At 51.3% G+C, this 21193-nt stretch overlaps 1 protein-coding gene across 2 annotated transcripts in view; it reads left to right on the forward strand.

Annotated features, from left to right (window-relative positions):
* PDE4DIP (phosphodiesterase 4D interacting protein) overlaps positions 1-21193 on the forward strand; it is a 155343-nt gene that overhangs the window by 114461 nt on the left and 19689 nt on the right. For both annotated transcript variants that reach the window (XM_054690876.1, XM_054690875.1), the window contains 9 exons: positions 6875-6963; positions 11691-11923; positions 12937-13372; positions 14148-14340; positions 14847-14966; positions 15824-16352; positions 18220-18455; positions 19432-19483; positions 20473-20696. In XM_054690876.1, the coding sequence (XP_054546851.1) occupies positions 6875-6963; positions 11691-11923; positions 12937-13372; positions 14148-14340; positions 14847-14966; positions 15824-16352; positions 18220-18455; positions 19432-19483; positions 20473-20696 (2112 nt within the window). The remainder of the gene's footprint in view (positions 1-6874; positions 6964-11690; positions 11924-12936; positions 13373-14147; positions 14341-14846; positions 14967-15823; positions 16353-18219; positions 18456-19431; positions 19484-20472; positions 20697-21193) is intronic.

Genomic DNA, 21193 nt, shown 5'->3' on the forward strand with positions numbered 1-21193 from the left:
TAGATAATAAGAGACCTATTAAGGATCAAAAAAATTTTTGATCTGTGTAGGACAACAAAGCCTAGCTACAAGAAGACACTCTCTAGATGCTTGGCGACAGCATGTATATATGCTGTATCACTGCCTGTACAACTGTATAACTGTCACGTGACCCCAGTGGCAGATACACAGAAAAGACCAGACCATCCACTTTTATCCTTATGCTCTTGACTCAGCATTTGGCCCTGAGAAGTCAGACTCGTCGCTTTAAAACAGTTCAAAGAAATTGATTTCAGTTCTCTCTGCCTAAGTCTCCAGTTGAATCTGGAGTCTTCTGGTTAGGGACAGGAGGTGCAGATCTGCTTACACTGAAAATGCTTCCTTTAAGGAATAAAGCTTGAGTGATCTCCCAACCGACCTACAATCATGCTTCCTTTGGACTGTACGCCTTAGCAGTACGATGTTTTAATACCTTTGCTTTCCTTGAGTTAGTATTAGAAACTCTAGTTCTCGTTGTGAGAATAAAATCATTGTTTTCTGATTTCATGGGTTTTTAATATGGAAAGAAGTCACAGGATTGTCATATTTGACATTCTAAAAAAACTCTAGGTACCCTTTTCCAAGGGCTACAGCCAGTCATTGTATGGGTCCACAGCAAGGTGACAACGTCCGGAGAGGTTAGTAAGAAGATTAATCATCCACGCACTTGAAGGTTATTTTCCATCTTGCATTGTAGATGTTGCATTCGAGGTAGAATAATAAATAAATGAAATTAGCTTTTTTTCCCCAATGCTAAAACATCCTGAGATAAGAGGATTTCCTCTCATCCCTCTTACGGTCATATGACTTTTCTTCTCCCTTTGGAAGAAAACCACTTGTACTCTAGAAAAATTTAGCCAGCAATATGGAACTCACAGGTGACAGCCCTAAAACCAGAAGGCATGAATCAATGGGACAACCCATTGGAGTGACTTGCATGGGGTAATAGTTTCTTAGTCTTAATGCATTTTGGAAATGAATTTAAGCTGTCTGCTCACAGCTTAAATTATTTGAAGCAATAACTTTGTAAACCTTTTAATTAAGATTAGAAAACAAATATGTTGCCTTTAAGTATGTTGAGTGTTGGCAGAAGGTAAGTCCTCATCTTCTTTGATTAAATCACAAGAGCCAGGATGAGTTTCCCAAATAAAAAATTAGTTTTGTAGTTTGCTTCCAACAGAGGCTGGGAATTGGAAGGGAGACACCCAAGTGTAGAACTGACAATACTAGTTTTGCCAGATTCAAATAAGAAAGTCATAAAGTGATATACCAATTCTTTTTTTTTCCCCTTTCTTCTCCCTTTATTATTTAAAGTCAAATTCCTGAAATAAAAATCCTTATCAAACTATTTCCTCTTGCTAAAACTGGAAGAATAAAATAGAAAAGTCAGTAGCATCAGAAATGTTCATCCAAAATAACAGGAAAGGCAGGGGTGTTGAGTACCTGTACTAAGTCAGCTTCCTTGCTCCTTCTTTAAGGGCTCATAACAGTCTAGAAGTATGAGTAGGCTGACTTGTAATAGATGATGTGAGTATGCGCTGCTTCCTTTGAAGTCACCAACATCATTGCTCTAAATAACAGCCTTTTAATCTGTAAGCTTTAGAGGTATGTGTATATACAAGTGTGTTTTATAAATCATGATTTCTGTTTCCACGAAGTACTCTGAGTTTGATAATAAAACCAGCTTTACTTGCTTTTATCACTTAAAAATTTGATGCTAGGGCTGTTAAGAAAAATTTAAAGAGACTCATGACTTTTTAAATGAAGCAAGAAGCAATGTGTTCAGTGATCCAATAACTTGGCATTAGATCATTTCCAGGACTGGCTTTCCACTAAAATAAGCTGTATATTTCCTTCTGGAAGTTCATTTCTTCATGGCACTTTGCTCTGTTAAACTGTGGTAACATTTGTGCTGAAGCGGAGAGTGTTCCTTTTACAAAATAAGTGTTAGCATCTAGCTTTATTTTAGTTAAGCTTTATTTTAGTTTAGTTAAACCATCTATAAAATGGTTTCTGATTCAATAAAATATCAAAGGCCAAACACTATGGTTTCATTCTTAAAAAGATTGACCAGGAAAGAAGTAGAGAAGTCTCATATCTTTTTCTTGTTTCCTTATAGGAGAATCAGTTTATTGTACTAAAATGCCAAGTCGAAGTAAGGCTCTGGATGGGCGAGTGCCTTTGTATTTATTCAAAGGAAGGAAGAGGGAGAAACCTGCATTTTTCTTCTCTCAAAGTGAGACTAAAGAAATGTCATTATACTTCCCCCAGAAACGTGGAATGGACTACTTTACCTTAATTTCACCCCCCCCCCCCACACACACACAGCTTTTCTTTTTTCTTTTTTTTCTCCTCTCTGAAGGAGCGTGGTAACAGGCAGGATGGAGATTGAAGGGGCAGTTGCTAATGTGGGTGGTACTATCCCTGCAAATGTTCCTGGAAAGTCTTGCTTCTTGGTTCTTGGAGGAAATAGAGACCAGGAGCAGCAGGAATTCTTTGATGCCACAAAGCTATGACATCCCAGTGCAGGTGTGTTAGGCATGGCTTGGTCAGCCGAAGGGTAGGCGATTAATTTTTTTAAATAATCACCCTTTTGAAAAAGGGAAAACTCCAGAATCCTAGTGAGATTTCATACCCAGAAAAGTGTTTTAGGCAACAATTTGGTCTTTTTTAGGTTACTGAAAACCATTGCTTAGATTGAAGTATATGTTGAAAGACCTCCTGGCTACTTAAGAGACGCTGAGACTTAAGAGATGAGAACAGGCCAAGAAAGGACTCAGCTGCAGACAAGTTTTGTTCTAGCTGCTCCCATTCCAAGAGCAGAATCTGTCTAGTTTAAGAATTATAATTCTTGGCAGAAGCCTAGGGAACACTGCATGAAACCTGAGTTTTCTGATGGCCCAAAAAAGCAGTGGATGAAAGTAAAACTGCGAGTATGATAAGAGACCTTTCTGCTTTGAGTCTTTCCTATAACCTTGAAGTTAGCAACTGCTGGTCCCTGATGGGAACACATGAATGAGCACATGGCAGGGGGCCAGGCACCTGGCCTGAAAGAGGCACCTGGTACCGGAGACCAGTGCTCAAGGGAGAGGAGCTGGGTACACGATACCCCAAACTTTACTCCTACTGCCAAGTCTCAGCTCTGATTCCCCTTTTAATATCTGTCAAATATTACCCCGCTATGCTTTGAGTTACTCTCTGGGAAACCATGACTCTCTCCTATTGCTCACATATAAATGATTTAAAGAGGAAACGATGCCAACTACACAGTGAGATTTAATAGATGAGGTCCTGTCCCAGGCCCAGACGGACTGATCACCACAGAATGAGAACAAGGTCTTCTTGGTTTTCCTGAGGCTCACGCCTAATGGCACCCCAATGCGGTTACAAATGAATGATGACTTCTATTTGTAAAGCACCTGCTCCAGAGTCCATCCCGCTTCAATGACAACTCCAGGTTCTTCCAACTATGCTGTGAAGCAAGGTGATCAGAGCATTCTATCAAGATCTCCTGCTGGGAAAAAAATGAGACGTGAAGAAAGTGCAGGTGGCCTCAGTCTAGATCACCATTATCACGTTGGGTAGAAAATCTTCCTCTGCTGGTTACATTGTACAGCCCTCAACCCCCACCTTTTTTCAACCCTCAACTTTTCAACCCATAAGCCAGCTCTGTTTATGCACAATAACAATAGTACTGAAGGGCAGTATTTGTTGAGCACTGTGTGCCAAGCACTGTTCTACATACTTCAGAAGCAGCAAACCCGTTCAAGATCACTACAGCCAGAGAGAGTGGGTGTCACTCTTAGCCCTAAGAAGAGAGGACATTGAGTTAGAAGAAGGTGGTGACTGGACTACACTGAAATAACTAATGGCAGAGCAGAAATCTATGTAGATAATCTGGCTCCTGGCACTTAATTACACCACTCTCAATGTAAAAACCCCACAAAAAGTATCAGTTTTGCCCAAGGATTTTATAGTATTTTAGAGACTTACTTTATTCCCATGTGCTTTATAGAATAAGATAGCTGGTAGAAAATAATTTTCTAAATCAAAAAAAAAAAAAAGGGGAGATTCTGGTGTCATCTCCATCCAGAGAAATTTGCAAGAACCACAACTTGAGAACCAGCATCAAAGCCTCAAATAAAAGTTTCTCATAAAATATCCAAACCTAGAGACACAAATTAAAATTAACAGATTCTTAGCTTTCAGAGTCTCTAAGGTAGTAGACCACTTTATTTCAGATTTACAAAAAAATTAGGTTCATCAATATCAAGCACAGTACCCTTAAATTAGAAATTGACTCCAAGATGTGAGCATAGTATATTGTTCCCTTGGAAGAGAGAAGTTCTTTTATTGTCGCTTGTTTAGAAAAAGAATCGATAACAGAATAAGGGATGGCTAATGTAAATTGATATAAAGGACCTTGCGTGGGATAATTCATTCCAATATTGTCTATAAAATATTTTCAGCTTTATTCTACCCCTCAAATACGCAGCTTTCAGCATTCTAATTCAAATTGATAGGGGAATGAACAATGCTTACAGCTTCCCCAAGGAAGCACAGCAGGCTGGAAGCTATTATGGCTAAAAAATGTATAAGGAAAACGCCCAGTGGAGCAGAGTGTGGGCATGAGATGGGCATCCTTGCTTGTCTTCACTTAACTCCTGAAGTCAAAGCCAAGGAATCCTCCTCTTGAATGAACTAGAGAGGGAATGTTATCTAGAAATGTGCATGTGCCACCAGGAAGGCTGACGCGGGGGTGGGGGGGGGTGGAGAGCAGAAAGGGCTGGTGACCACCACTCTTTAGGAAGCGATCAGTCCCCGCTTACCCTGCTCCTGCAACCTAGAACAGGAATCATCTTGGATGTGGCCCATCCTGGCTACACAACCACTGAGAGTGGTGTGGAGATGAATGTCCTGACCTCACAGAGCTGAACTTTCTCCCATCACAGGATAAGTTTCTAGTCTGACACTCAGAAGAGAATCAATGTGAAAAGTATATTCTCTTCTTCTTCCCCTTAGTGGGGCAATTCATTGTCTTTACAGGGAAAAAATGATTCTGATCTCTACTGTTATGCAGGAAAAGATTTTCTAAGGCAGGCGTCATAGACATGGAGGCCCTCGGGTGGATTCGCCTCCTGGCCTCAGAGTCTCCTTAGCGGCCATCCGTGGGAAGGCACTCATTCAGCTCTAAGTGGCTGTGCTCCAACGGTGGCTCCAGGCTGCTTTGAGAGAGTAGGTCTTGAAATCTCCATCCTACAGTGTCTGCTGCCAATCTCAGCTTCTGAGTAGTGAGGTGCCTCCTATGGGTAGGGCTGCACTGGACAGGGTTCTGCCTTGTTACAACATCACAACATCTGTTGTACGAAGTTACCATGTTCTTGGAACTTGTCATAAGATCACTTGTTAGGACAACATGCTTATTACTACCTTTTAGTACTTTAAGGAGGGCCTGATTGTTGCAAATATTCTGACATAACCTTCAGATGCCAAGAGAGGGAACACAGATGTGAATGGCCCCTGTTCTACCTGCAGAAGGTGGTGAATGCTCGTTGTCCACACGGAGTTGCTCTTCCTCAGGTGTCAGGGCCCAGGAACAGCTTCTTTGGTCTTGGAGGAAGAAACCAAGATAAAGCTGTGTTTTCTCATCGTTAGTCCTGCCAGGACTAACTGTGTAACCTGGACCTGTTACCAAATCCTTAGGGCCCAGTGAGAGCAGGAGATTTTAAGATCTTGCTTGCCAAGCCTGGGTCAGAACCAGATCTCAAATTTCTCTTCTTGCACTGGTTCTGTAAAACCCAGGGAGTGGCACAGTAGGTTTTCTTTAGTGTTCAAATGAACTACCCACGAGACATCCCTGTCTTTTCAGAATAAATCAGCAATGTGAGTCCCGGGTCTTAATCTAAAATTCAGTGAACAGAATTAGTCTAACAAATGTGAAGGAAGAAATGTCCTACATCTGTGTCCAGTGTGGTAGCCCCTGGCCATTGTAGCTGCATGAATTTTAATTAAATTAAAAATTCAGCTCCTCAGTCATGCCAGCCACCTTCCCGTGCTCCGTAGCCACTTGGGGTCTACTGCACTGGGCAGTGCGGGCAGAGAACTGCAAAAAAAAAAAAAAAAAAAAAGAAAAAGAAAGTCTGTTGGTCAGTTCTGTTATATACCTTGGTCAAGATCACAAACTCCAGCTCCCTGTGCCTTGGTGAGAGCATGGAAGTGTCTGCCCCCGGTGACAGTACCCAGCCTTGGGGAGTGGAAGAATGAGCTCAGTTCCACTTAGATGAAGAACCCAATGAAGAATGTTGGCATGAGACAGGATTTGCGAGACAGGGAGGAGTCAGTGGAGGGATTAGGAAACGCCTGAACTGTTCTGTGCTTTGGGACCTGGTTTCCCCTGTCACCCACGCAAACCGAGCTAGTCATGGGAACTGTGACAGGAACAGGGCTGCTCTGAGCCCGGGGCCTCTGGGACCGCTGGCAGGTGGGACAGAGGTGAGCCATATGGGCTCATTTTGCAAAAGTGAAAGTTGTGACGTAGCCTGGACAGGGAGCAGCGGAGGCTTCCTGGAAACAGGTGACAGCAGCCACCATGCTGGGGGAAAGTCGCTTCCTTGGGCCTTGAGGGAAAGCTCATGTCTGAGGCTTGAGCTCGAGTGTGGCAGGACAGTCGGAGGGACTCGGCCAGGAGCCTCCTCTGCACACTCAGCACATGGGCTCCCCTCAGGCCTGCTGGCGACGGGGCCGTGCGAATGGGGACAGGAGCACTCAGAGGCGGATGGCAAAAGCGTGTCATCTTACCTGCTTTCTGGAAGCCAGCTGCACGGGGGTCACCTTTCTCTCCTGGATTTCCTTCCAGGTGCAGCTGCCGGGGACGACACCGAGGATGCGAGCACGGAATTCACCGACAGTATCGAAGAGGAGGCTGCGCATAACAGCCACCAGCACGTAAGTCTCAGCTTCTGGGGGCCCCGGGCGGCGGCTCACCGTCCTTCGGGGTCTGGTGAGCTCCTGCAGCCCTTGTGGCCCTAGAGCGAGCAGGTGCCTTCTTGTGTCACCCCGTCACCGGTCTTCTTCCCATTCTCCCTGAGCTTCTGTCACTTCGCCTGCCCCTGCCCTCAGTCCGCCTGTCTCCAGCCTACCCACTGGTCGTGCTCCTGTCTCTCACCCCTGCTCCCTGCCCCCTCGCCCCATCTCTGCTCCTGTGTATCCTCTGTAGCCGTAACTTCAGAAGAATGTTTACTTACAACACGACCAGGGACGCTTCCCCTCTTGGCTGTTGTAACAGAGACACAGCACGGAAGACAGGGAGCCCTCGAAGGCCTGCTGGGCAGTGGGGGGGCCCAGGGGCCCACCCCCCTTGGGAGAGTGCTCCCCGAGAACCTCCAAGAGCATAGGCGTGCGGCAGTGGCAGGGTTCCTCCTTGGGGAGATCTCACCACACAAGGGAGAGCTGTGTCGGGCAACTGGACCAACTGCCCAGGCTGTGGCCCAGCAGTGACCAGCAGGTGACACGTCCAAGAGCAAGTCCCCGCCAAGTCTGAGAACTTGGCCCCAAGGCTCAAACACTGTCCCCACCAACTGTCAGTGAAGTTCTAACCAGCGTGTTCTCAAGCCCAAGAGTTGGAAGCTCTGGACCTCAGAGGTCAAGTCACTGAGAGCAACCCCTGACGTTCATTGCGACTCCCATCCGTGTGCGCCTCTCCTGAGCCCGCCGCACCGTGACTCTGAGCTCTGGTGGAGAGTGTGGACTGACCCTGTAGAAGCAGCTGGGATTTTCCAGCAAGAGCTTCCTTGCACTGTTAGGAAATCTGGGTCTGCCTCCATATTTCCTGCAGAAGAAAAAGAGGAGACAGCTACTGCACCCACAGAAACAGCCCACATGAGCAGTCCCCAAATCTCGCAAGATGTGGCACAGTCTTTGCTCTGGAGGACACCTGTCGTTGTCAGGATCAGCTCCTTTCCTCAGCGTGGTTTCTTTTTCTTCTCCCAAGACCCCCTCTTTGCTGTGCTAACCCTACCTACCCCGTGCTGCTCCCCGAGTTCCTGCATGAGCTGCCTCTCTGTTTGTTCGGTCTGCTCCTTCTGAGTCCTCCTAGCCGTGCTTATGACTTTAATGGTGGACACCACCGGCCCAACGGTCAGATCCCTCTACTTCTCACTCCCTGGTTTCACTGAGCATCTTGAGTAAGAGAGAGGGATCCACAGGAGGAGCAAATGGCCACTCTAAGACTGAGCTAGACTGGGGTGTCAGCAGGTCACTGGTGGCTGTTACTGCTGTGAGACACAGTTAACTTCAGAACAAATGACATGGGTCACATACGAAGGCCAGAGTGCGATGGGCAGGGTCTAACCCTCCCTGGTGGTGCAGCCCATATCCTGTTCTTCTCAGTTGTAGGCTCACTGGTCTGTAAAGCCATTTCTCCCTCAACCTTCTCTCTTATAGCCTAGTGTGGAGATGACAACCTGACCACATTTTGAGGTCAGTTTTCAACACTGGATGAAAACAACATCGGGGCACTTGTATACTCCTTGCGATGCCCTTTTCCTTGGCATACTAGGTTCTTAGCAATTCTCAGTTAACAAATCTTTGGATCAGGGCTTGACTCCTGATAGACAAGATATATATCTGTTGGATGAAGGCTCTTGGGTAAGCATCATTTCTCCTGTCCTGGACCTTCTTCTGCCTGGGGTAGGAGGTATGTGAACTCATTGTGAATTTACTTCAACTCTTTTGGAGTTTGAAGGTGTGACTCTCCTGCTACCCATCAAATAAAACTCATTTTTGCCATAAATGTTTTGTGTCCAGATTCTCAAAAATGCGTTTGCTTGTTTGCATAGAATGGTCCCTTAAGATGAGACTCTGTGCCCCTCCTCGTCATGTCCTCACAGACTTCATTCTCGAGACCAAGCTCCCTCCTGCCTCCAGCATGCACACACACCCCCAGCACACACATCTGGCTCCTTCCAAGGAAGAACCACCATTTGGCCAATGCAAGTTGTTTTGTCCTTACTCGTGTACTCACCCTTATCAGGAAATCTCAGGTCTGCCCATAACAGTCGTTTTCCTCAGGCGTCTCCCCTAAATTCCATTGTGAAGCAGCCTAAGATCTATGAATGACCCCTAAGAAATTCATGTGAAAGGAACAAGAACATCACCTGGGCTTTTACAATGGAGAAAAATTAATAAAGGGTCAAGTTCAAAGAAGGAGGAAAAAGTCAGGAGGCTTAGGGAGCCGAATTTGAGAAAAGATCAGCTTTAATGCCTCTAACTCTATGAGAGCATAGCGCTGTGAAAGCTGCAAAGTGACAGGGTGAAAAACAACTCCATGCATTCAAGAGGTCAGGTCAGCACGTAGACCTCGGCGGGCAAACAGGAATCCAGCACACAAATGCCAAATGATAGCATGGAAGCAAAAAAACAGAAGCATTAAGAAACGTGAAAAAATACCTTTAAGAAATGTCATTAACAATAACCCTAAAGAATTCATGTCACCTTTGCTGGAAGCCCAGGGGTTTTATCTGGGAAAGAAGGAGAAATACTCACTTTTCAGAGATGATCAGGACTAATGTAAAAGCCAGATCTTGAGTCACTTCTCATGAATGAACATTTATTGACAAGTTAGCCAAAGTAAATTTCCTTTAAGGGGGAAATGTGAAAACCAAAATTAGCCTGGCCACAAGTGAGGTCTATTTTCTCATTAAAAAGTGGGAAATAAGACCGGATAAACCTCCTGATATGAATATTCCATGGGCCCTATTTTTCCTTTTTAGAGAAACTAGGTGTATTTAAAACAATAGAAGAAGATAGCATCCATTTAAAGAAAGCACTTAAAAAGTAGGTTAATATCATCAAAGTTAGACTTTCTCCTTTAGGCAGGAGAAACCCTGAAGGTTTAGAAGAAATTACTGTGCCCATATTCACAGCTGATGGGAACATTTCATTAGTTCAGTTGGGAAGAGTCTATATAGAAGCACAATGTCACACAGTTTAGGTGGAGAGTGAGTCAAAACTTTCAAAGGTGGCTTTCTCCACCTCCTCTTCCCTTATTTTGTCCCACGTGCTGGGTGGCACAGGCAGAGCCAGCCACGGGCCTCATGGAGCCTGGCGGTGGAGCCCTCTAGGGCAGACACTCCCAGGAACCTCCCCGAGCCAGGCTCACAGCCCCAGTTGGAACTGGATTCCTAGGGGATGAGCAAAGTGTCCGAGGAGCTTTCTTCTTTGACAAGGACTTGCTTCTCCTCAGCCTCAGTGGCTGTGCCACTAAGCTCGGGGCATGTGAGCCTGCCCCACCCCCTACTCGCAGCCTAGGTCTGCCATGCTAGGAGGCCAAAGGCAGTCACTGGCCACAGTGACCGCACCAAGTCAAGCAGCTCTATCGTTCACCGATCGATGTAGGCTGCTCTGGGCCTGTTGCGTTAACATAATTGTGACCTGAATGAAGGTATAAAGCATATAATTAATTCTGCACCACAAATCATCTCTAATCAAGTGGCCACTCCATGGCAGTGAGACACATTGGGTATTTTAATGACTTTGATGACATAGGAAATGATTCTGTAGAACCAAAATGAATTCATGAGTGACGAGCACAAATCAGATGATTTATAAAAATGGAGCAGTGTGACCCGCAGATAGCCATCCGGGACAGGTGGGCTATTGGGAGGTCAAAACTGACCTGGAGTTAAGTGAAGCCCCCAAACTCTGCCACCGAGCGGGAGAGGAAGCCAAGATGACATGAGAGTGTACTGGGGCAGGTGGGCAAGAAATCCTGGAGTAAATAGACATACACCGAGCAGATTATTCTCAGGTTTCAGTCTTACACTTCCAAGAGCCAGGGGAAGAGCGGAGACCGAGATGAGCCATCCAAAGCCCGAAAGTTCAAACGAAGTTCTCATTTGGGGAAAAATGACATGATCTGCAGTAGTTGCAGCATTGAGGAGTAATTTCAAGAATATCCTCAAAAAAAAGAAAGAAAGGTGTTGGGAAATTTCTGCCCTGCTTTCTTCTCCTGTGCTTAGACTGGCAGGGAGTGTCCACGCTGGCAGTATCAACTCGGGCTAAAAACCAAAAGCGGGGTGGGGGCTGGGTGCTGGGCAGGTGGCCTCCCGTCTGCTCCCTGGTCCTTGCAGGAGCCATGCCTCTGCTGCCGTCGGAGTGAGACTTGCTTTGTCTCACCTCCAGCTGCACCCCTTGCGCTTAGTTGCTGTTTTTTTTTTTGGAGACTGAGCTCCAGCACATCCTCGGGCTTTGGGTGCTGGTGTCTGCAGCCTGTTCTCCTAGGCAAGGACTCAAGTGCTAGGGAAGCTTCTGATTTGTTAGGAGACGGGAACTCTGGCCCCTCAGGAAGAGAGAATCTCAGCGTCCACACGTTGCTGTTGAACCCGCAGTTGTCAGTGTGTACTTTTCATTTGTTATGTGCCTGTGGTTCTGTGCCCGCCCCGCCCCACCCAGCCTTCCCTTCCTGCCTCTGAGGGCAGTTCTCCCTGCCCTGCGGTGCGTCCTCCTGGCCCAAGCCAGCCTCAGGGGTCCTCGTGGCTGAGAAAGTCTTGGGGGAGCTCATTTTGGGTCTACCTTTCTCGTTCCCACTAAATGCTACTTTTGCAGCCTGATGTTTTCTTTACCTTTCTGATGGCCTGACTTTACCTTTCTGATGGCCTGTCATTCTCTTTCAGCTCATCAAGGTGGCTTTGGAGAAAAGCCTGGCAGCCGTGGACACCCAGAACATACTCGCTCCTCCGCCTTCTCCTAGAGGAGGGGACGGCAACAGGGCTCTTCAGGAGGAAATGCTCCGCCTGAGGGCTGAGATCCACCAGCACTTAGAGGCGAGGAGGCAGGCTGAGGGGGAGCTGAAAGAGCTAAAGGCTCAAATCGAGGAAGCCGGCTTCTCCTCCGTGGCCCACATCAGGTAGGACATGCCCAGGGCAGGGCCTGCCTATGAGACGCATGGGCTGTATTGGTCGCTCTGGCATCAGTGGCCTTTTTCAAAGATGCTGATAATGTGGTCAGGGCATATGTTCATTGATTCCTGGGGTCATCATCGTCAGGGCCTGTGTCCAGAAATACAGCTCCTAGCTCATGTCCTGTGTGGGAGACTTGGGGCAGCAGGAGGGTGCTGACCAGGACAGAGTGGCAGGTCTCAGGAAGATGGCCTCGCCTCACAAGAGCCAGGTGAAAGCAGACGGTTACATGAGCTCCTTTGATTGTAGTTCTGATTAGAGTCATCATTCTCCTGTGTTCGCTGTTCCAATTTCTCACCTAGTACTTAAAAAGTGATTGATGACAAATAAGAGAGTTGTAGAAACCACAATAATAAATTTGTCCCAGGCAAGGTCCTTCTTCTTCCTTCTTAACAGTGTAGGTGCCCTTATTTATTCCAGAAGCCACTGAAAATTAGACCGTGAGGCCTGGTGCCCGGGTCCAGGTGGGCCAGGTGTCTGGTCTAGGTGGACTAGGTGCCTGGGTCCAGGTGGGCCGGGTGTCTGGTCCAGGTGGGCCGGGTGCCTGGGTCCAGGTGGGCCGGGTGTCTGGTCCAGGTGAGCTGGGTGTCTGGTTCAGGTGGACTGGGTGCCCGGGTCCAGGTGGGCCAGGTGTCTGGTCTAGGTGGACTGGGTGCCTGGGTCCAGGTGGGCTGGGTGTCTGGCCCAGGTGGGCCGGGTACCCGGGTCCAGGTGGGCCGGGTGTCTGGTCCAGGTGGACTGGGTATCTGGTTCAGGTGGACTGGGTGTCTGTGTCCAAGGTCTCAGCAGTGGCGCTGCCCCTGAGCAGCCGTGGGCACACAGGCAAGTCTCTCCCTCTGAGTCTTGGTTTCTCATCTGTGATGTAAGGGAGGGCTCCTTCTTGGGGCGTCTCTGAGTCTATGGTGGGTTGGGATGTGGGCGACAGAGGCCAAGAGCAGACCGGGCTGTGCGTTTCCTGCAGGAACACGGTGCTGAGCCTGTGCCTTGAGAATGCCGAGCTGAAAGAGCAGATGGGAGAAGCTATGTCTGACGGATGGGAGATGGAGGAAGACAAGGAGAAGGGCGAGGTGGTGTTGGAGACCGTGGGAGCCAAAGGGGATCCGAATGAGAACTGCCTTCAGGCTGAGTTCAGAAAGCTCCAGAGAAAACTGAAAACCGCCCACAGCATCATCAACCTCCTCAAAGAACAGCTGGTGCTGAGCAGCCAGGAGGGGAAGAGCAAGCTCACGCCCGACCTCCTGGCGCCCCTGGCCCAGGAGATCGACAGGATGAACACGGTGCTGGCGGGCTCCCCGGAGGGGGCCCAGCGCCGAGCAGAGGAGGCTGTGGCTGTGAGACCCTGCCGCAGACCCCAGAGCCTGGACCTCGGGGCGGCCCTGCCCGTGGACGCCCAGCGAGTAAGTGTGGGGTCAGGCGGCGTGAGAGCCCCGTGAAGACGGGTTCTCCTCCTGGGCCAGGGGGAGCTGCGAGCGGCGTAAATAGCCTCCTGCCCGCACCCCGCCTGGGGGAGGCTTGTACTGCGTCATCTCATGGGTGTCTCTTGAGTGATGAGTTTTACATAAATCTTTCTTGAGTGCTTAGGTTTCCAGATAACATCTCAGGGTGGGAGACCTGGTCTCTTCCCTTCAGGGGCTCCCTATGGGGGGCGGGAGGGAGGCACAGAGACAGATGGTTTCCCCGGGATGCAGTGCCCGGAGGCCTGGCGCTTTCAGGCGGCCCAGAGAGTGGTGGGCAATGACCTGCCCCCCTTGTCACCGCTGTTTTCCTCACAGCTCAGCCCAGGGGTCTCTTCCTGGGCCTCAGTGGGGTGTCAGCATCCTCTTCAGGAAGGGGCTTTGCTGAGGATTGAGTAGAGTGGAGAGTGCAGAGGTCCCTGGGAGAGGCCATGCAGGCAGGGGTGCAGGCACACGAGGGTTGGCTTCACCTTTTCGACTGTGGGGCAACCTCCCCGGGGTCCCTGAGGGGGCTGGAGGGGTGCTGTCGTTCTGGCCTGTGGGTTCAGCCGCAGTAAACCCGAGCCCCGCGCTGCAGGAGCTGTCTGGGTAGCCAGGAACTGCCCAGTGGCACGAGGGGCGCGGTGAACAGCCAGGGGAGGGACGTGGGGTGGGGGGTTGTGGCCATCACTGGGAGATGCGTGACCTCGCGCTGCCCCTGGGCCGGCTCCTTTCACAGCTGGACAACCGGCCCCAGGCCCATGACCCTGGACCTCCGTCCGAATGTGGCCTCCCGGGGTCCACCAAGCACCTGCGGTCCCAGCTGGCACAGTGCAAACAGCGCTACCAGGATCTCCAGGAGAAGCTGCTGATATCCGAAGCCACTGTCTTCGCCCAGGCCAACCAGCTGGAGAAATACAGAGTCATGTTCGGTATGTCGCACACCCCCACCCCAAGTGTCCATCTGCTCCCCAAGAGGCCACGTGCCTTGCACGCTTCGCTCTTCTTGCCCAGCCTCAAAACAGGTTTAATCCTGACACACTCCTGGGATTGTGCAAGGTGACTTTCAGCTTCAGTTTGCAGTCGGCAGAGAGGAATAAAGGGAGAAAGCGCTGGCTAGTAGCTACCTTACAGGGCAGAACAGATCTGCAGGCCTTGGGACTCTAAAGTAGGTCAGTTGCATTCAAACATGGCCTCACTGTGGCTTCTGGAGACAATAATATGCAACACCCAACCGACAGCAGCCTGGTGCTACCCGAGCTCAGGTTCTCTGGAGCAGGGGCTGGCGGTGGCAAAGGCCAGCACATCCTGTGGAGGGAGGTGCTGAGACCGGATCTGACACCCCTGCTGGCTGCTCAGAGCCAGGCCTGTGCCGCCAAGGCCTAGGGCGTGTGTGGGAAATTCAGCATCTCTGCAGCGCCTTCTGTCTCTCTTCCAGCTGGTGAATCCCTGGTGAAGCAAGACAGCAAGCAGGTCCAAGTGGACCTCCAGGACCTGGGTTATGAGACGTGTGGCCGCAGCGAGAACGAGGCTGAGCGGGAGGAGACCACCAGCCCCGGTGAGAGCTGGGGCCCAGGCTCCCCTTCCCTCCCGAGAGCGGCTCCCATGTGTGGGTGCTGTCCCCCATCCCAGCCCCAAGGCCAGTGAGAGGAGGGGCGAGGGGCTGTGGTAGATGGAAGAGGCCCTGGGGCTGCCAAGGGAGAGAGCATTTGCAGAACTCTTGCCCAACACGAGGCTGAGTGTGAGTTTGAATTTCTGCAGTTAGTTCTCACCAACTGTTGTTCACTTTGAGGATGTCCTATCCCATTAATTTTTCCTTAAGATTTATTTATGCATATAAGAGCTGGGGTACAGCCCAGAAGTGCGGGGGGTGAGAGGATTCACCAGAGACAGAGTGGGGAGCACAACAGGCAGACTGATTGAAATACACTGCTGAGGGGAGCAGCGGGCGCGGCAGGTGAGGTCTGCTGCGCCATGTGGGTAGCTCCCTGGCTGGGAATTGAACTCACACTGCAGTGGCTGCAGATAGCTTCACAGGTTGCGTCTTAACCCCTTGAGCCACCAGGGAGGCCCTCCCATTAATTATTATACAGAAAAAAAACAATGAGCATTAGAGAATATGCCAGCCAGACGTTGAAAGCAGTTTCTCCCATTATGAAAGGGTGATGGCTGTAGGGACATTGAGCGAACTGAAATTGAAAAAGAGAAAAACACTCAGTAAAATAGAAGCTTCCACAGCTGGCTTGCAGGGGCAAGAATAGAAAATACAGTAGTGGCCAGTACCGCACCGGGGCCAACGAGTGCGTTTCCACTTTTGCCTGGTGACTGCTGTCCTCGTGCCCAGACCTGCCCGCCTGTGCCGGGAGTGGCCACAGCGTGCCCTGCTCAGGGAGATGTCCTGGTGCTTTTTTACAGAGTGCGAAGAGCACGACAGCCTCGGGGACTCCTTCCTGATGGATGGGCTGTGCGCTCAGCCGGGGCGCCTGGACACCACCCTGGCCAGCCCCCCTGGGAGGACGTCCTTGGAGAGCCAGCTGGGGAAGCGGGAGGAGCTCCAGGCGTATGGGAAGTCAGAAGATGTCTCTGTCCTGCATAAGCACATCAGAGACCTGAAGACCCAGCTGCAGAATGCCAACAAGGTCATCCAGAACCTCAAGAGCCGGGTCCGGTCCCTCTCCGTGACAAGTGATTACTCCTCTAGTCTGGAGAGACCCCGAAAGCTGAAGGCCGTTGGCCCCCTCGAGGGATCTTCGCCCCACAGTGTCACTGACGAGGATGAGGGGTGGCTGTCGGACGGCACTGGGGCTTTCTACCCCCCGGGGCTTCAGGCTAAAAAGGATCTGGACAGTCTGATCCAGAGAGTGTCCCAGCTGGAGGCCCAGCTCCCGAAAACTGGGCTGGAGGGGAAGCTGGCCGAGGAGCTGAGATCCGCCTCCTGGCCTGGGTAAGGGCGGCACGGAGTTGGTGGGGCCGTGCCTGGCTGTACTACCGGGGTCTGAGTGTGTGCGGAAGTGGCGGCCTGGCAGACGGGAGGGAGGCCTGGCAGGGCAGTCAGAGGGCAGGTCTGAAGAAAGGCTAGGCGGACCCAGTGGACACGCCAGGCGCCTGGGGTCTTCTCTTGGAAACATAGTCATAAAGTGACGAAATAGGGTCTAGCAGTGGGACGGGAGCCGGGCGGCTGGGGCTTGGCTCCCAGCTCTGGCACTTGCTTGCTTGTAGCCCACCTTGCTTTTCTGAGCCTGTTAAACGAGGCTAAGAGAGCCTCGTAAAGGGTGGTTATTAGCTTTAAATGAATTCACACGCGTGCTTATAACTATGCCTGACGTACTAAGCCCTCAGACCCGGGAGTTAGCCATGATCAGGGTTTGGATGGATGCTCTGTGCTGAAAGACACCGGGCAGACACCCTGCTCGGTACCTGCCCTGTTACCTGTGCCGAGCAGCAAACCCTCTCAAGGTGTGGTGGCCTCAAAGAATACTTCCTGTGGACTGACTGGGCTCAGCTGGGTGACTCTTATTGGGGGCGAGTCTTCCATGGGGCTGCTGTCCATGGGAGTGGGGACTGGTCACCTGCAGGATCTGTGTGGGGCCTTGTGTTCCAGGGCCTCCCATGGACTGGCGGCTTCAGGGAAGTGTCACTTCCACTCCATGATCTTGGTCAACGTGGCCACAGACTCCTTCCAGACTTAAGGGGGTGGAGAACATCACCTCCTCCCGTAGAGAGAGCAGAGCCGGCTGCACGGGCCTTGTTCCCTGTGTTGACTGTCTTCACACGGTCCAGTCTGCTGTAGGCACGTGGTCTCTGAACTAGGAGACAGGAGGGAACCTGCCCTGATTTAAGATTAACACCAGGATTAAGCGGTTCTGCTCGATTTATTTATTTTTTAATATTTTATATAATTCTTATATCATTTTCATTTTTGCACAATGTATGCATTTTCATTTTGGTTATATTCCCCATACAAATGCACCCCCCTTATTTGACTCTAGTCCTTCCTCTCCCTAACCCCCATCCCCCCTCGTAGTGTGTCTCTGGTTTATAGTTGCTTATTGATTTTGATTTTTACTTTTTTATCATTAGTCTTTTCCCTGGTCCCTTATTTAGGTTTTCTAGATTCCTGCTATGAGTGAGACCATCCGGCATTTTTCTTTTTCTTTCTGGCTTATTTTGCTGAGCATGATCCCTTCCAGCGCCATCCATGTTGCTGCAAATTGCATGAGTTTATCTTTTTTGATGGCTGAGTAATATTCCATGGTGTATATGGACCACATCTTTGTGATCCAGCCATCTATTTTTGGGCATTTGGGTTGTTCCCATAGCTTAGCTATTGTAAACAGTGCTTCTGCTCAATTGATTTGCAGCGCCCGTCGCGAGCCCACTGCGAGCCCACGCTCTACGGGTGCCGTGAGGACGTGTAACCTGGTGTTCACCACCCCAGGAAATGCAGCGTTCACTTTTGGGCCTATGGGTAGCACAGGGAACAAGGCCCGTGCAGCGGGCTCTGCTCTCTCAACAGGAGGGGCAGCTGTTCTCCACCCCCTTAAATCTGGAAGGAGTCTGTGGCCACTTGGACCAAGATCATGGAGTGGAGAACATAGCAGTGGGAGAAGAGCGGCCCGCTACACTGTTTGACACAATAGTTTCTCTGGGCAGAATTTACACTTCGATATCTCTTTCGAGGGGCCTCAGCCAGAGGGGGCACTTGGGAAGTCCGAAGACGTCTCTGGAAGGCGCTCACAGAAATGCCTCCCGAAGCCACCGTCACTTCTCACTTACCCTTTCCTCCCTCTTCGTCTTCTTTCCTGCATTAGGAAATATGATTCCCTGATTCAGGATCAGGCCCGAGAACTATCCTACCTGCGCCAGAAAATACGAGAAGGGAGAGGTATCTGCTATCTTCTCACCCAGCATGCAAAGGACACGGTGAAATCTTTCGAGGATCTCCTCAGGAGCAACGACATCGACTACTACCTGGGGCAGAGCTTCCGGGAGCAGCTCGCCCAGGGGGGCCGGCTGACCGAGAGGCTCACCTGCAAGCTCAGCACCAGTAAGTCATCCGGGGCGCGGGAACCCTCTCTTTCACAGCCCCACCCAGGGGCCCGCTACACCTCCCCGGGAGCTCTTGAACCCAGAGTCCTGCACCCACTTCCTCTCCTGGGGACCATTAGAGAATTAGAACCCACCGTGCAGCGTGCCGCAAGGACACAGGGTCGGAGATGCCGTCTTTACAGCTGTAGACACTTTGGCATCGTGGGATGGACGTTTAGGGAAGGAGCTGCGCCACTCGGTGCCAGGGAGAAAAGGAAGGAGACCGAAGGCTCCATCTAGTGAAAAGAGCCCAAAGAAGTATGAGGCCAGGCTCCAGCTTCCGGCTAGTGACTTGCCCTGTCTTCCCTTCACTGCCTGCACAGTTTCTTCTGTGAAGGTGCTTCACACCGTGTATAGAGCACCGCACCCTGTGGGGCCTGGTTTAGCACCGGATGTTGTGGTACCAGGCACTTCATGGTATCAGAACCCTTTACTTAGACTCTCCTGCGAGCCCCTGGGGTGTACAGCAGGTCAGTCTGAAGCCAGCCACCCCGTGTCCTGGAGGCAGAGGTGGGGCAGGGCTGTTGGCAGGAGCAGGTCCCACACGACAGCTATGATGGGACACGTGGCCACACACCTGGAAGTCCGTCTTTGCAGGCTGGGAGGCGTGAATATTCCAGAGGGAAGCTGGCAAGCACCGTCTAAACATCTGATTTAGGGCAGAGGAAGTCGTGATGGCGACTCCATCCTACCCCGGTCGGGGAAGGTCTGTCCAGCGCTCAGGAAAGCCTCCTGGTCTCCCCTAAGCACACGGCGGCGGACCCGGGCAGGATGCTCCTGCGTGTCCTGACGGAGGCATCTCTAGTCTGTCTTTGAAGCGGACCCTATTGCTTCTCGGCCTTTTGGCTAAGATCAAGTGAAGCAGAACCTGCATTTGTGACGTGTGGCCTGGACCCTGTTAAATCTCTTATGTTTCTTTCTGACTTTGTTTTCAGAGGATCATAAAAGTGAAAAAGATCGAGCTGAACTTGAACCGCTGGCCCTCAGGTAATTCAAACTAGAATCTGGTAAAGGAATCAGGGGAGAAGCCCAGGGGGCTAAGGGAAGCCGGGGGCAGCTTCACCAGTGGGGCTGGTGGGGGGGGGTGCTCATTGTACTGGACTCATTTACTCCTGGAACACCTACTCTTGTTTTCACTTAATTCTTTACTCTCCTTTGCTGTAATCCTGTTGACTTCTGCTCTCCTAGTTATCTCCAGGCTCAGCCACCCAGTCATTCTGACTAACACTGACCTGAGTTTCAGGGGCCCTCGTGCCTTCGAGGGCTCTGCTTTCCTCTGTACCTGGAAAGACCAAGCTGACTTATCCCGAGGGGAGTCGGCAGCTGGTGTAATAGTCACCCTCTTGCCTTGGGGGAAGTGAAACATATTACAGGACCCTGTGAAAGCCCCCCTGGGAGCTGCACTGCCTCGAAATCAGCGTTCAAGGAGGCAGCGCATGCGCCTGACAGTGCACAGCAAGCTGCAGGCTGGGAGTCCACAGAGCCCTCGCCGGGGCCTCTTTGTGTCCTGTGCGCTTCGGACCCTAGAGTGCTTCTCAGATGCTGGTGGAGAGGGAAGGCGTTTTGTTGTTTGCACCTGCACCCGCCCTGGCACCTGCGTGGGCTGGGCCTCGGCATCACAGGGCGTAGAGGTGGCGCCTGGACGCCCTGTGGCCCCTGGGGCTTCCCTCCAGCATCTGTACCTGTCTCGTTGAAGCCGGTTCCGAAAGCTCTCCGAATGTAGCTGTGCTGGGAGCAGGCTTTAAGCAGCAAGCCTCAGAGGCCCAGCGAGTCCTCCTAGTCCTCAGTGGTGTGGCCACTGTGCCAGGCAGCTCCGGCACACCCCTCTGGGCCCCACCGAGTGTCCACCCCGCCAGCTGTGAGGCACCTTTACTCTCTGCAGGAATGGCCCCCTCGACTTAGTGGCTCTCCCCATGCCATGCACCTTACAGGCTGGTCAGTGACCTTGCTCTGCTCCATGTCCTCCCCCGCCCCAGGCTCAGCCGGGAGCTGCAGGAGAAGGAGAAGGTGATCGAAGTTCTGCAGGCCAAGCTGGACGCCCGCTCCCTCACGCCCTCCAGCAGCCGTGCCCTGTCTGACTCCCCCCGCTGCCCGAGCAGCTCCTCCTTCCTGTCCGATGAGCTGGAGGCCTGCTCCGACATGGAGATCGCCAGCGAGTGCACGCACTACGAAGAGAAGAAAGCCTCACCTGGATGCTCAGGTAAGCCCCGTTTTCTGAGCCGTAGCACTTTATCGAGGCTGAGCGCTCCCCAGTGAAGAGGCCTTTGGAGCTACCGTGGAGTGCATCAGGCTGAACAGAGCCCTGGGGACCTAAGTGTCAAGCCCAGGCCCCATGGGTTTGGGCTCTCTGCAGCCCCTGACTCTGCAGGCGGCCTGCCACTCTGACCTCCACTGCCCACACATATGTGGGCCCACGGTGAGCCACAGTGGGGAGACAGCAGCCTTCCCTCCCCGCGCCTCGTGGCACAGCCTGTGTCTGGCTGACCCTCTTCAGTCAGAAGGGACGCTTCTCCCTCCTGCAGTGCTCTTGCTAGCTGCTTTCTGGTCAGGTCCCCTGGGGAGCTGTGGGTGTCCACCGAGGCTGCTGTCCTGCCTGGCGTGGCTCGTGGTCGACGGCCTGAACCTGCTGCCCCTCTGCGGTGGCCTCAGCCTAGGGCAGCGCCCAGTGCTGGGCTTGGTGCTCGCCCTGAAAGCAGA

Source organism: Talpa occidentalis, unplaced genomic scaffold, assembly GCF_014898055.3.
Source record: "Talpa occidentalis isolate TD23 unplaced genomic scaffold, MPIMG_talOcc4v2.1 talOcc4.9, whole genome shotgun sequence".
NCBI classification, from domain to species: domain Eukaryota; kingdom Metazoa; phylum Chordata; class Mammalia; order Eulipotyphla; family Talpidae; genus Talpa; species Talpa occidentalis.